Here is a 15056-nt window from a genome sequence, read left to right on the forward strand (position 1 = left end):
ACAAATGTTTGCATGACTATACGGACCAAGTAGAATAATATAATAAGAAAATATCAGTTTGCAACATCAAACAGTGAAACGAGCAGAAAAAAATGAATGGAAGGGAATGAGACCGGAAGTCTCAAGCCAAAAAGATTCAAATGCGCCCGCTCGTACACAAAGAATAAGGTGAATAGGCCAAGACATCAAGCCGAGGGTTGGCCGTTGGGCTTCGTCAGTCAGCATCGGTCTGGCTAGTAGGTTTGGTGTGTTCCACAAGTTGCTGTTCATTGGGTTAACATCAGAGCTCACTGGTCTGATTCAGCATGTAGTATCTGCGTTGGCTGAATAGAGCACTCTGGTTATTCAGCAACGGATCAGAGCACAACAACAAAAACTGAAGTGATGTAGCTAGTAAACAATTCAAGTCAAGAAGGAGCACAAAGAGGCAGGCAAAAATTTGCTACTATATGAATTATTAGTCACCATGAAGGGATTTGTGTAGCTCATGCAAATATGTCTGGTATTCTGACAAGTATTGACATAATGACGCTAAATGCTTTACTTTTTGCATGTGCGCGTCGGATGTTCAGTTTCCCTTTGTTGAAAGAGAAAACTGCCACCCACATGTGCGGAAAGACAAATCAGGACATGTGCTCTTGAATCAGTCTGCTGCCATCTGATTGGTGTTCACTCTCAGCTTTTTAGTCCAGACTGGACCAGAAGCGAGCTAACATGATGCAACAACACAGTTAATTTTCATTTACGCTAGTTGTTTGATGTAGGTTTGGTGTGTCCTGGCCCTAAGACCTCAGCTCTGAATTTTCTTTCCAAAACCTTTTCTTCAGGAAGTGTTGTAAATAGTTGTCTCTTTTTCTGTCTTACAATAGATTGCGCATTCAGCCATGCAACGTTTATCTGGACCAACTGTACATTTGAATCAACAGCCATCCTCCCACTATCCCCCACCTAAACCTGGCTTTTGGAACCCTTTGCACAAAGTGGGAGCACCCTGGAACCCAACTGAACACAAAAGTGGACCCATTCATTTCCAGGTCTGCCGTCACTCATCAGAATTTATATTGAATTTTATTTTCTTCTATTCTCTCTGTCACTGTTGCAATTGCAAAATATTTTTTCTAAGAATTTTCTTTTTACCTAAAGTTAATAGTAATCACAGACTATTGGCATTGTCATATGACATCAAGCAGTCATGGAGTGTCGTTACGGACATTTAAATTTTTCAATTTGTGTCGTGTTTACTGCATTTAGCTATTTACTCTCATCTTTCACAGGATTCAGCTAAGCCAGAAGTTGAAAGTATCCCCTATAAAGCACCTCCTATAAGTCTATCAACCTTATCTTCTCCCACCATTAACCCCACAAGTGGCTATGGACAAAGCAGGGCCTCTTCATCACAGTCACAAAAGGCCACTCAATCACCACAGTCTCTGGGACCACCTTTACAGAGCCCTCACATCCACCATTCAGCATACTCTTATTCCAACAACAGACCTTCAGACCAGTCCCAAGGAGAACCACATGGTACTACTCCACAAAGAGGACATCATTTGGATACCCCACCTCCGCTAATACCTAAATTCTCAGCATCACTGCGGGCAGATAGGGAGCGTCCTGCACCCTCACCAGCAAACCACACCACTGTGCCTTACAGTCACCCCCAGTTCCAGCCTCACCCAGGGCTAGTCCATTCCACCAGCCCACCAGCCAGCAACCAGGCCAAGGCCACAGTACCTCAGCACAACCTCCACAAACCCTGGAGGAACCAGGTAACATAGAACATGAAATCACAAGAATTTTACTTACATTGACAAAATGTTTTTAATGCACAGAAAAAATAAAAGTTATTTGTAAATGGCATGCTATGCAACATTTTTATGAATTATTTTGAATTATATATTTAGTTGACACAGTTTTGTTGACTTAATTGCTTTTTAGGAGTCACATGACTGTGCAGGAACAGGAGTTTCTCAGATCGCAGCACGCCACTCTCAGGCACATAATAGTGTTGTGGGTAACCAGGGTCCAAGGACCCCCCAACATGTGAGCCCACCTCAGGCTTCCGCTCGAAAACCTGTCATTACTCCAAACCTAGAAACTCCTCATCCACCTTGCTCCCTGGAACCATATACTAGTGTTGGAAGCATCCCTACGATGAGCTCGGCACCCCTTACAACCTCCTCAATCCACAGCACTCTAAGCATTGGAAGACCAACGGATTCTTCAGTGCTGATGTCAAACCCAAACCATCTATCCATGATTGGTCAAAATCCACCACATCTTGGTTATCAGGGTGTTCACCCTGGTGTTGGAACCCTTCCACATCTACATAGAGTGCAATCTCAAATTCAGCAGTCCACTCTTACCCACACAGGACAAAGTAGACCTAACTACAACCCAGTGTCCTCTACTCCTTCCACCCTAAACTCAGGGCTTCAGAGATCAGGGGACAGCGTCATCACCAGCAAACCCTCTAACACTCTCCCACAACCGGTCAGTTCACCTCTAAGTTGCCCTCACCCTCCAGCACAAATAAAGGCCAACTCAATCTTGCAGCCAATGTCCAGCAGGTCATACAACTCTGTAACCACTGAATCTTCCACCTCAATTTCTCAGGCAACTACTACTGTTCCAACTCCAGTTTACCCAGGATCCAGTTTGCAACCTACTGTCCCATGCTCAATTGCTGATGCTTTTAATAAACTTGATGCTGAGTTGCAGGGCCACATGCAAGCAGAAGAGAGAAAGAGACAACAGGAAGAAAAGAGAAAACAGATTGTAGAGAAACAAGAAGTGAACACAAAACCACATTGTGAGTCTGCCATTAGAAGTCTGGAACGTTTGTTGTCAGGTAATACAACTGAGCCTCCCCCTCCTCGTTTGTCTCCAGCCAATGCACCCTCTTCCATCTCGCCTTCTAGCCAGAATTCACCACCTTATCCCTGGCTGAGTAGAGGAGGAGTGCCCCCACGTCCTTCTGGAATTTCAGCAACCATTATAGAACAATCACAACCACCTCCTCTTACTCCCCAGACAGAATATGCCCGTGAGAAGCAAAGGCAGAGGGAGAAATTGAAGAGTGGGACACCATCTCAGAATTCTACTGGGATTTCCACATACCACTCAGAATCTACTCTCATCAGCACCTCCAACCACAACATGCAACTGAAACCTGACCCATCCAAAGACTTCATGTTGAAAACCGCTCAAAATATTGGGATAATTGGTGCTATTCCTAACCCTCCACCCCTGCGAGAGCAACCCAAACTTTATCAAGCTTTTCACAAGGATGCTAACCCTTCATGCACATTAATTAGCATGACGGAAAACAACCTTCAAAAACAAATTCCCAGTGCAGGACTTCAAGGTCTGGGCAGCAATGCTAGTAGCTGCAGTGGTGATTCAGATGGTGCCCAATTTGAGGAAGAAACTTCTGAGCTTTTGCCTGATGGATTAGCTAACATTATGAAGATGCTGGATGAGTCAATCAAGAAAGAGGAGGAGTTGTATTCTGGTCAGAAGGGAGAACAAGCAGTGTCTGAACTTCAATTTTCTACAAATGTGGCTCCTGTGAAGAGTTATTTGTGCGCACCAGACCTTGTGCCTGCCCTAAAGCAATCACCAGCTGAGGATTATCAGCCAGATGGCCATGCAAGCCCCCCTGTGTTAAGTCGACAAGGTTCACTGGCATCTCCTTGCAGCCGCACATCCTCACTTGAGGAAGAAGAAGAGGTTCTTGCTTCTTCACTCAAGGTCATTCCCAAGTCTGCAAATTCCAATAGTGTTCTGTCCCAGGATGGCAGTCTTGCCACAACAGGAACCAACTATCGCCATAGTGACCTGGCCAAGCTTTATGGCATTTCAGAGGTGGTGAAAAGTGAGTGCGAGGATGATGAAGATGAAGTGGATCGAGAAGATGAAACTCCATCCTGTTCACCACCTCAGCGCCCCCACCTTCATCAGACAGGTGTGAACAGCATGTTTAAAAACCTTGCATCTGTACTTGAAAGTCAGAAGTACACATACCGGGGTGGTCCCTTTGGACGTCCTCCTCGTTCTGCTTTTGTGGGAGTGAAGTACTCCTCATCTCTTTCTTTGGGGCCTGATATATGCAGGCAGCAACAAAGCACTTCTCCCACATCAGGTTCAGCCAGTCACCCAGGCTTTAGCAGTCCAATGCAAACCTCTGCCATTAGCAACTCAGGTCAGACCTGTCCCCTCTCACCTACTAGTTGTGAATCAGAGAGTAAAAGAGGGGATAAGATAAGCCCTTCAGATCTTCTGGGCAATGATGATGAGAAGGATATTTCAGAAGAACCCAAAGTTAAGGTGGATTCTGGAAACATGAAAGACTTGTTGGAAAGACGACCAAAGCTGACCACCATCTCAGAGTCTTCTCTAGCAGAGCTTGGTCAAAGCTTGGAAGTGAATAAACACATAATCCCTTTTAAAGATCACTCAAAAGCAGAGGCTCGTGAGATATGCAAACCTGTTGAAGAAAAGGAACGACACAGAGACAGAGAACGAGAAAGGAAACACAAACACAGCAGCAGTAGCAAAAAACATGAGGACAAGAAAGAGAGAAAGAAAAAGCACAGAGAAAGACATGACGATGCATCCCTTTCCTCCTCCTCTTCTTCCAGCTCCAGTCGAAGACACAGGGACGGAAAGTCACATAAGGAAAAGAAGAGCAGGCAAGTGCTGGGTAATCTGGACCTTCAGAGTAAGGAGCTTAGGGAGAAAGAACAAGAGCGAGATGGAGACAAGAAGAGAAGGAAAGAAGAAAGTGGCCGACCCCAGAATGAAGGAGAAGCGTGGACTCAGATTAGAGAGAAGGGCAGCAGCTCTGGACATTCTTCCGATCTCCCATCAGGTTCATCTGCATTATGTTCGGATGACTTTCAGAAACTGAAAGCACTGACAGATGGGCCACCTAAAGAACTGAAGATTCGTCTCATAAAGGTGGAGAGCGGGGACAGGGAGACATTTATTGCTTCAGAAGTAGAAGAGAAGAGAATTCCTCTGAAAGATATAACCATAAAGAACTCTGCTAGTGAAATTATCAGAGCCTGCAAGTAAGCAATATTTGCATACAGGACATCACTGAAACAATATATTTTGGCTATAGTTGTAATTTAATGTATTTTACACCATTAAAAAACATTTCTAATGTTTTATTTCAGGGCAGCTCGTGTGAAGGGAAAATTCAAGGAATCCTATCTTCTGGATGCCTTTTCTGTGAAACCTGTTGTGAGGACAGAGCTGCCCATTCCTCGTGAGAAACTCAACCCCCCTACACCAAGCATCTATGTAAGCAAAAGAGTCATCATTTTTCCCAAGCCCCCTTGTGGTCAGTTTTTATAATGCATACATGTATAACCCAGAGTTCGCATGGTTCGTAGAATTTCAGGAATGTCACCTTTTCTAAAAAGTCAGACCAAAGTTGACTGAGTGCTTTAATCTTTCAATTATTAAAAAAATAAAATCATCCATTGTTGCTCTCATAATTAAATTGAATATTCAAGCTTTCAAAGCAAGTTTTTCTATTCATTTTGAACAAAGGAAATTGAGTTGTTCCAGTGATTAGTCAGGGAAAAGTCTGTGAATTTGGTCTGTATATCTTAATAATTCCATGTCTGTTTTTCCTTGCAGTTGGAAAGTAAAAGAGATGCATTTTCTCCAGTCCTGCTGCAGTTTTGTACAGATCCTAAAAACCCCATTACTGTCATCCGGGGACTAGCTGGCTCTCTCAGATTAAGTAAGTTTTCTCCATGAGTAATGGATAGATGCATAGACGGATACAGTTTCTTTCTAAACTTGGGGGTATCCTTTCTCTTTGTAGATCTTGGTTTGTTTTCCACAAAGTCTTTGGTGGAGGCAAATTCAGAGCATGCAGTTGAGGTCCGAACCCAGGTCCAGCAACCAGCAGATGAGAACTGGGATGCCAGCGGCACCGGACAGACCTGGCCCTGTGAGAGCAGCAGGTCACATACAACAATTGCCAAGTATGCCCAGTACCAGGCATCTAGCTTCCAAGAGAGCTTACAGGTGTGATCACAAACTTTTTCAAGTACTTCAGAATTCATGTTCGCACAGCCCTGTCTGATGTAACCGATAAAACAAATTGCCGTTAGAATCATATACATCATAAACTCAATGCTGATTTATACTTCTGCGTCAAGCATACATGTATGGTTTGGCGCAGCCTATGTGTGGTCGCATAGCCCTCGCCCTGGCAGCCTCTTATGCGCACCTCTCAAAAAAAAGTAACTATACAATGCGTAGCGAAAGCTCTGTGATTGGTCAGTTTGGTGCTGAGTATGGGACATTATGCATTATGCATTACGCAAGTCTGATCGACTCATAATAGAGCTCCAGATGTTTTGTGTTTACCTTATGATTAAAGTTGTTGCACATCCGCCAGTTCCCGCCTCTGAATAAGTCTGTTTTAGCTACTTTTACATTAAGGTAGCGTTCAGAAAAAACAAAACACCTGTGAAGAAACTCAACACTTCAGAAACGCAAGCTGGCAGTGGGTTTTAATGTTCCTCTGTGTTATTGCAGAGCAACACAGAAGTATAAATGCATGACTCAATACTATCTGTATTTGCAGGAAGAGAAAGGCAGTGACGCTGAGGAGGATAATGATGAAAAGCCCACCACTAAAGCGGAAAGTACAACCAGTAACTCTTCGGCACCCAACTCCAGGTAATTTGTCGCAAAAATTAACATGGCCATTAATTTCTGAATTAGTCCTTTTTTTTATTTATTTATTATATAATAAAAACTGATTTAATGAAATCTGTAACAACAACCTTCTTAAATGCATGCGTGTATGAATTTATATTAGTTGAATGGTTTTCCCTAAAACAGTTTCATTGTATTTACAGTTCAGAGCAGAAAACTGTGGGGAAAATAATTAAATTTGGCACAAACATTGACCTGTCTGATCCCAAAAGGTAAGACCATTGTGCATTATTGTGTAAACCAGTAAATATGGTACACTCTAGGGCACTATGTATTAACTACATTGTATTGCATCTCATGGTTTAGATGGAAGCCTCAGCTGCAGGAACTGCAGAAGTTGCCAGCATTTATGCGCGTATCCTCCAGTGGGAATATGCTAAGCCATGTTGGCCACACCATTTTGGGAATGAATACAGTACAACTATATATGAAGATTCCTGGATGCCGCACACCAGGTTTGGGACTATCTCAAATAAGAGTTGTGGTAAATCAATAATAGATTTTTTTTTTATTCATGTTAAATTTCACATTTCTTGTCATCAGGACACCAGGAGAACAACAACTTCTGTTCTGTTAACATCAACATTGGACCTGGAGACTGTGAGTGGTTTGCTGTCCATGATGACTACTGGGAGGCCATCAGTGATTTTTGTCAGAAGTGAGTAACTGTGCCGTTCAAAATCTGTCCACAGGAGATATTTTGAGTCTGAAATCTGTCAAAAAAATACATTAATAGCAAACAATGTCTAAATGTTCAAATTTTCTCTCTTTCAGACATGGAGTGGACTATTTGACGGGATCATGGTGGCCAGTTCTGGATGACTTGTATCGCGCTAACATCCCTGTGTACCGTTTCATCCAAAGGCCAGGAGATCTGGTGTGGATCAACGCAGGCACTGTACACTGGGTTCAGGCCGTGGGCTGGTGCAACAACATTGCCTGGAATGTGGGGCCCGTCAACGGTAAGTTTAAACTGTGTGCCAGGGAGCTGCTTTCTTGAAAGGCAAAACTAAATCAGTAAATTCAAACGTTTGATCATTCATGATTGTTAAATAAACGGCTGTATTTAACTGTGTAAGACTTCAAATGACCTTGCCAACTGTAAAATGCTGTTTGCTAGCCCTTAGCTTACTGTTGTTTATCTGTTCATTTGTAGCTTATCAGTACCAGGTGGCTTTAGAAAGATTTGAGTGGAACGAAGTGAAGAAAGTGAAATCCATCGTTCCCATGATTCATGTGTCCTGGAATGTGGCCCGCACTGTTAAAGTCACCGACCCAGACGCTTACAACATGATCAAGTATGTATGCAGCCTCCTCCTTACTCAGTTACATCACAGTTAGTGTAAAGGTTTCATCTATTTTCCTTTCCTCCTTTTCAGACACTGTCTCCTCCAGTCTATTAAGCACATTCAGATTCTGAGGGATCAGCTGGTGGCAGCAGGAATGAAGATTTCCTACCAGAGCAGAGTGAAGGATGAGCCGGCCTACTACTGTAACGAGTGTGATGTGAGTGCAGTTTTGTCATGCAAGGCCATTTTAGTTGGCATTTCCAGTTGGTGTCACTAGAGGCCCACAAACAAAATCCTGCAGATTTGAGAAATGCTACAGAAGTGGATGTGGTCAGCTGTGGAGTGTAGATGGGTTACAGATAACTGCGTCTTTATATTCAGACAGATTAATTTGACTCCCACTGATTTAAGAGGATCAGAAATTGGCTCAACTCACCATGACATGGAGCAAGATGAACATCTGTTACAGTTTTATTGGCTCATATTACACTACACATGACACTAATTCCATGAGATGTCACCTTAAAATGTTTCTTGCAACGTTGAGTTTAAATCTGTAAGATAAAAACAGTCCCCAAAATAATGCTTATGTTTTCTTTTTTAATGTGCAACGCTCTTTGGTCATTTGGTTTATTGTTTAATGAGCCTTTGTTTTCTTTGTCGCTGTGCAGGTGGAGGTGTTCAACCTGCTGTTTGTGACTAGCGAGAACGGCAGTCGGAAGATGTACGTGGTGCACTGTGAGGACTGTGCACGTCAACGCAGCCCAAACCTCTCCAATGTAGTAGTGCTGGAGCAGTACCGCATGGAGGAGCTCATGAACATGTACGACTCCTTCAGCCTGGTGAGTACACACACACACGCACACACACACACTGCTGTTTTACACCTGAAAGAAAAGAAACCACAATTCTGTTTTAATTGTGCACTTTGACCTCTTGCTTGCTAGCACTGCATGACTCTGGCTAAAATGAGCCAAAAATTGTGTGTAAACTAGAGAATTGTGATCTTGAGATGTAAAATAAAGGTTAACGAGTAGGCTATTATTGTTATTCTCAAACATATTGTAAGATAACCTACAATATTAGGCCTGTGTGTAGGTCTACTGTTGGTTAAAATGCTACATTTTGTATAGACTTAAAAGTTGAGTAGGCTTAAAGTCTTTAAATATGTCCTGGTTGTTAATGCAGTGATGACATCACAATACAACTATTCGTAATTTGAGAATGTTCAAGAGATTTGTCATTATCAGATTCCCTCCTGCATTATTTTCAACATTAGATAGGCTAGAGTAGTGAGACTGGTACTGTTGCGTGTTTATTTTCATGCACAATACTTTGTGTTTTGCGGTCTCACTTTTACTGCTGAGTGCGGTTCATGTCATGCCTGCTGTCACTGAGGAAAAAACATGCAAATCATATCCCCCGCGCGGCTCCCAAACCAGGTCTGGCGGGAGCACATTTAGATTAGTTTAGCATAGATCATTTAATCGGATTAGATCAGGGGTGCTCGCTCCTTCCTGCTGCTGGATATCTTTCCTGAAGAGTTCAGATCAAACAAACCTGAACCAATTAATTAGGCCCTTAAGACAACTTAATAATTACAGGCAGGTGTGTATGATTTGGGTTGCAACTGAAATCTGCAGGACGGTAGAGCTCCAGGAGCAGGGTTGAGCACCCTTGGATGAGACTATTAGCATTGACCAAAGATTTTCTGTAGTTAAATAGTGTACCAAGTCTGACAGTAAATGAAAAGGAAAAAATAGCCATGATCTGATCATTTTTGAGCGAGATGAAAACGATGGTCTAATCCAGGAGTGTCCAAACTCTGTCCTGGAGGGCCGGTGTCTTGCAGATTTTAACTCCAACTTGCCTCAACACACGTGCAAGGATGTTTCTATAAAGTCTAATAAGAGCTTGATTAGCTGTAGCCCAAGTGTCTTTGATTGGGATTGGATCTAAACTTTGCAGGACACCGGCTCTCCAGAACAGTTTGGACACCCCTAATCTCATTCGATTCTGTGATCTATGCTAAAACTGCTCCGGCCAGATGCTCAGATATCAGCTGAATGGATTTAAAAATAAGTCAAGGCTTTAGAGCACATTTGTTTAGGAGCTGATGTGAACAAACATGAAGAAAGCTTCAGAAGATCTAACATGTGCCATTTTTTTGTGTTTTGTTTTCTTCTCAGGCGGTCAGTCCCAGCTCTCGATGAGGACGTCTCATCCCTTTCCCTCACACAGCCATAACCAAAACTCCTGCTCGCAGGACAAGATCTTTTATTTTAGTCCAATTAAGACCTAAAACATTTAGCGTTGAGAAAAAACAAAACAAATTACCTACTACTGTTAATATTTGTTAAACGAGAAGCAGTTTACTCAGCATTGTTTACAGAACCAATCAGCCAATAAGACACCAGTTTACTTCTGTCGGTCTTGTGTACCAACCTCTGAATGGCTCTGCGGGACTTGAGGTGGAAACGCAGTCTGGTGCTGTCGCAGCCGAGTGGATAGAGGAGAGGAGATCCTGTTCCTTTGGCTTTTCTTTCATGATGCTCTTTTTCTTGAGGGTTTTGTCTTGAATATTGAAATATGTAAATGCTCTTTGTACTTTTCGTGGGTGCTTATTTTTCTCCGATAATTTATTATTTTTCAACCTAGAACAGCCTAGATATATACCACATTGGCCTTGTGACTTGTATTTAGTGAAGAGTTAAGAAAAAAAAACAAATTAATAATACTAATAATAGAGCTATGGACATTTTTCTAAGGCATTAAGAATTAAAGAAATACAGTTGTTCAGAATGCTTCAAAACATACGGGTTTTATAAGACTTCTTTTCAGTTTTAGTGTGGATTGTTTCGTTTATTTCACCAGGAAAAGCATTTTTAGAGTTCTAATCAGGCGTATTCTTGCGTTTGTGAGTAGAATGGTCTGCTTTCATTTGTTTTGTTCAGTGAATTGTCTCTCACCTCTTTACAGATCTGTTCTCTCAAAGGTTTTTTTTATTTAAAATGTTTTTTCTATTTATTGGATATAAAATGTTCTCCCCTGCCTCAACATGCTTATCAGAGATGTATTAATGGTTTCTCTTATTCTAAACCATCTGTAACTTTTCAAAGGGTGCTGATTTTTGTTTTTTGATTCGTGGTGCTTGTCCCCCATTAAATATTGTTCATGCACACACACACATATATATATATATATATATATATATATATATATATATATATATATATATATATATATATATATATATATATATATATATATATATATATATATATATATATATATATATATATATAATCTTTAGAGTAACTCCTTGTCCGTATAGACTGAAGGGCACAGAGGATTTGACTAATCAGATGTCTGTTATACACCGATGTTTTAAAAAGGCATTTTCCCCACTTTTGATGACTTCAATGTGATCACTGTTATATATTTGAACACTTGCTCACTTGTTTCTTTTGAAAAAGATTCAATTCAGGAGTCGTGTTTCTAAGTTTTCAGACTAGCACTCTCTGAATATGTTGTTTCTTTACAATGGTGACTTGGACTGATGTCAGTAATCATGAGCCTAGATTAGCAGCAATTCAGGTGATTGATGGATTGGGTCTAAGAAGAGTTTTTGATACCTATCTTAACCATTTCGTGGTGCTTTTGTCCTATTGTACATGCTGTTCATTTGAAGACACTTTTGTCATGCTGACTACAGCTTTTAATACAGTGATTGGCCGCAGTGGGTTTCATACGCCTAAACTGAGGCATGTATATGGAGAAAAACAACAACACACTGACCTGTAAATTGTGGCGTTTACTGGAACAAGTAACAGTGTGAAAGGGGATTTAACGCATTATTGTTTTGATATCTATACTGTAATTTTTTTACAGCTTTAGAGGCGTTAGTGTGAAATAATTCATGTACTATCAGAAAACTGATTATAATAGATGGTGCTGAGTTTGTCATGAGATACTCAAATTTTTAAAAGATTTTTTTTCCTGTTGCAATATAAACACACTTTTCTTTTCTCATCCTTATTTGATCTTTTTTTGTGGTTATTTAAAATCTGCACTGTTTTGGAATTCACACATGAAGCAAACTGAGCCAGACACGTCTTAAACACTTTGTGAATTCGTGTGACATTGATATGATTACTCTGAATAATATTAAATGCTTTTGATAAACTTTGATCTGTCTTGTGCCTCTGTTCATTCAGTGTATGTAAGGTTTCAAAAGCCTTGATTTATTTCAAGTTGTAGTCATTTTAATAACCAGTTATAACACAAACATCTAACCCATGGGCCTCAAACTCCATTGCTGGAGGGCTGCAGCTCTGCAGTTTTGCTCCAACCCTGATCAAACACAGTCGATGCAACTAATGAAGGTGTTCAGATTCTTTTGAACAATGTGATTATTTGGATCAGCTGTTTGATTAGAGCTGGAGAAAAACTGTGCGAGCTGTAGCCAGGGCCAGATAAACCTATGGGTACAGGCCCAGGGGCGCCGATTTCGTAGTGTTTATTTAGGCTAAGTGCAAAAAGCACAGTTAGTTGGAATGAGCACGTTGACTGATTCCCACCTATCACCGTTTGATTGACAGAGACAACATAACTAAAGAAAGCAGCAAACTGCGGCGTAAGTGGCGTAGCTCGTAAAGCACATGGCAGCATGTTTTGACACGATCAATCATGAACCCGATTCGAATCCAGCGTCTCATGAATACGTTCTTCCTCCTTGCCTACTCTTCATCACAAGGAAGACAGCAGGAATCATTAATAATTGTGTGTATTATAGAGGACTCAGATTCAAAGAACTGAACTGGAGAGATGTTACATCCAAATGATATGCATTATAAGTTTGTAGAAGTTACACATTAAAAACACCCTTACCTGAACAAGTATATTAAAATCCATTCATTTTCACTAGTTGTTTAGTTTATTTTTTTCAAAGTGCTTTAAAAAGAAGTGAAATCTTTGTAGACTGGAAATATATCTACTGTATATCATTTATTTAAAAAATGCGGGCAATACATTATAGATTAACTTTATTACATTACATTACATTATTATTGTATTCTTAATCCAGGCCTGGCTACAGCACTCATGGAATTGAGACACATGATCTAAACAATAGAATTGCCATGGATTTTACCACACCCACACACACAAAACCATAAGTGTGTGAACCTTAGTGACGTGGACAACTTTAATCAAACATCAATCTTGTTGTTTTTTTTTTATTTTTTTATGTCAACTAAAATGTGTGAATGTTTACCTACAGTGAGTTTCATCAGGCTGTACCAGACACGCTGTTATCAACAGAATATTTATTCTTGTTCATTCATCTGACGTATCTGCGTCAGGCTCATCCTTATCTTTCCTGTTTCTTTTTGCTGACGCAGAGGAACTCGAGATTTGGCGTTTTGTGATCAGCTCACAGCAACTGGTCCAGTCTCGAAACTTTGATGCATGTTTGGCACAAGCGCAAACATTTGATGCAGCAACTTTAATGTGTCTGCAAGTGTGGAGGACTTATGTAACAGATATGACAGATGAAACGATGGTCAGATACAGCAAGCAGTTTACTACAAACACAAATTGTAGCATGCCCACCAAGAGCTCATTTCAACTGCCAGCAGTTACTGCAGAACTTTACTCCCACCCTGATTATTTATTTATTTCACAAGACAAGTTTATCTAAACTGACTTTGGAGTCGCAAGACAAAACAGGACCTCTGGCAGAGTTGAAAAGGACATCAGGCTCACACAGAGGTTAACGCTGCACAGGCCTGCGGATTTCCTACTTCCTGTAAGTACAGGAAACACACAGACCCCCTCTTTTCTTCACATTGCTCAATTTTCCTCCATTCAGAAAGCCAAGATGGAATCAAAGCGTTTGTTTATGTACACTCTTATGCTAAAGATTCTTATTTGCATCACTGGTTTAGAACCCTCAACATACATGGAACTTTAAGCTTCACAGATTGGTTTACATTATAAACAAATGGTTCAGTTATTGATATCAGTGTTTATTTTTGAGCGCACACATAATTCCACATGTGTTAGAATATTTAATCAATTCCATGCGTGTTCAATAATAATAAAAAAAAAAGTTAAAGGAGGGTTTTCTTCAATGTCAAAAATATTAGTTATTTATTAGATACAAATGAATGATTCCATTCACATAATTCACTGGTAATCCCCAATGCAATCCAAGAATTTCATTCATTGGGTGCGCAACCACTTTCATTTCCTGTTCTGCACTTTCATACGTAGCTGATATTAACATCACTTATCAATCATTCTCTAATCCCCCATTGGCCGCACCCATACATACGTCCTGCTTTTCTACTAATTCTCTGCACAACAACAACAGCACAAGACATCTCAACTGCTAGTTCTGTACTCACAAGAAGTATCGCTGCAGAGCTCAAGTTAATTTTAGAGAATCAGGCCTTTGCTTTTGTATCAGCTTTATCTACTTCTGCAAAAATGCTTCATTAGTATGCAAAACATATAACACACGAGAAGTTGATGAATGATGCGTTCAGCCTAAAAACAAAAGAAGAAGAGGATCTTTATGGTGATTTAAAAGATGTCACTTGCACAGAACTCTTTTTTCCAGTATAAATTTTAATTAGGACCTAATAACTTTATCAAACAACATAACTGGGTTAAACATGGACAAACCTAACTCTTCGGTTATTTTAAATCAATTATTTAAAAAAATAAAAATAAATTAGCCCAACATTGGGGTTGTCCACATTTAACCCAAAGTTAAATTCAGCATTTTTGTTGTGTACATGTTGGGTTCAAAAAAAAATCAGTTTTTTTTTTTTTTTTTTTTTAAATCAAGTTCATTTTGTACTTATAAAGCAAACACTATTGTCTCTGGATGGATGACCTGAGAGACATTTCAGGATTATGATTGGATAATAAATCGGTCAAATAAATAGGAGCTAAACCATTCCGAGCTCGTCTAATCAAGTCACTTACTTTCAGGAGATATTAATTCTTACA

General features: G+C 40.4%; 1 protein-coding gene across 12 annotated transcripts in view; it reads left to right on the forward strand.

The window, feature by feature from the left end:
* Positions 1–12225, forward strand: part of kdm6ba (lysine (K)-specific demethylase 6B, a) — a 148476-nt gene extending 136251 nt beyond the window's left edge. For all 12 annotated transcript variants that reach the window (XM_087260915.1, XM_087260920.1, XM_087260917.1 and 9 more), the window contains 15 exons: positions 870–1034; positions 1275–1769; positions 1939–5075; positions 5184–5310; positions 5653–5758; positions 5843–6048; positions 6614–6708; positions 6891–6959; positions 7054–7202; positions 7291–7405; positions 7522–7709; positions 7904–8045; positions 8127–8253; positions 8708–8878; positions 10226–12225. In XM_087260915.1, coding sequence (XP_087117041.1) covers positions 870–1034; positions 1275–1769; positions 1939–5075; positions 5184–5310; positions 5653–5758; positions 5843–6048; positions 6614–6708; positions 6891–6959; positions 7054–7202; positions 7291–7405; positions 7522–7709; positions 7904–8045; positions 8127–8253; positions 8708–8878; positions 10226–10249 — 5316 coding nt within the window. In that variant the 3' untranslated portion in view covers positions 10250–12225. The remainder of the gene's footprint in view (positions 1–869; positions 1035–1274; positions 1770–1938; positions 5076–5183; positions 5311–5652; positions 5759–5842; positions 6049–6613; positions 6709–6890; positions 6960–7053; positions 7203–7290; positions 7406–7521; positions 7710–7903; positions 8046–8126; positions 8254–8707; positions 8879–10225) is intronic.
* The last annotated feature ends 2831 nt before the right edge of the window (positions 12226–15056 follow it).

Source organism: Danio rerio, chromosome 7 (assembly GCF_052040795.2).
Source record: "Danio rerio strain M-AB ecotype USA chromosome 7, GRCz13ab, whole genome shotgun sequence".
NCBI lineage: Eukaryota > Metazoa > Chordata > Actinopteri > Cypriniformes > Danionidae > Danio > Danio rerio.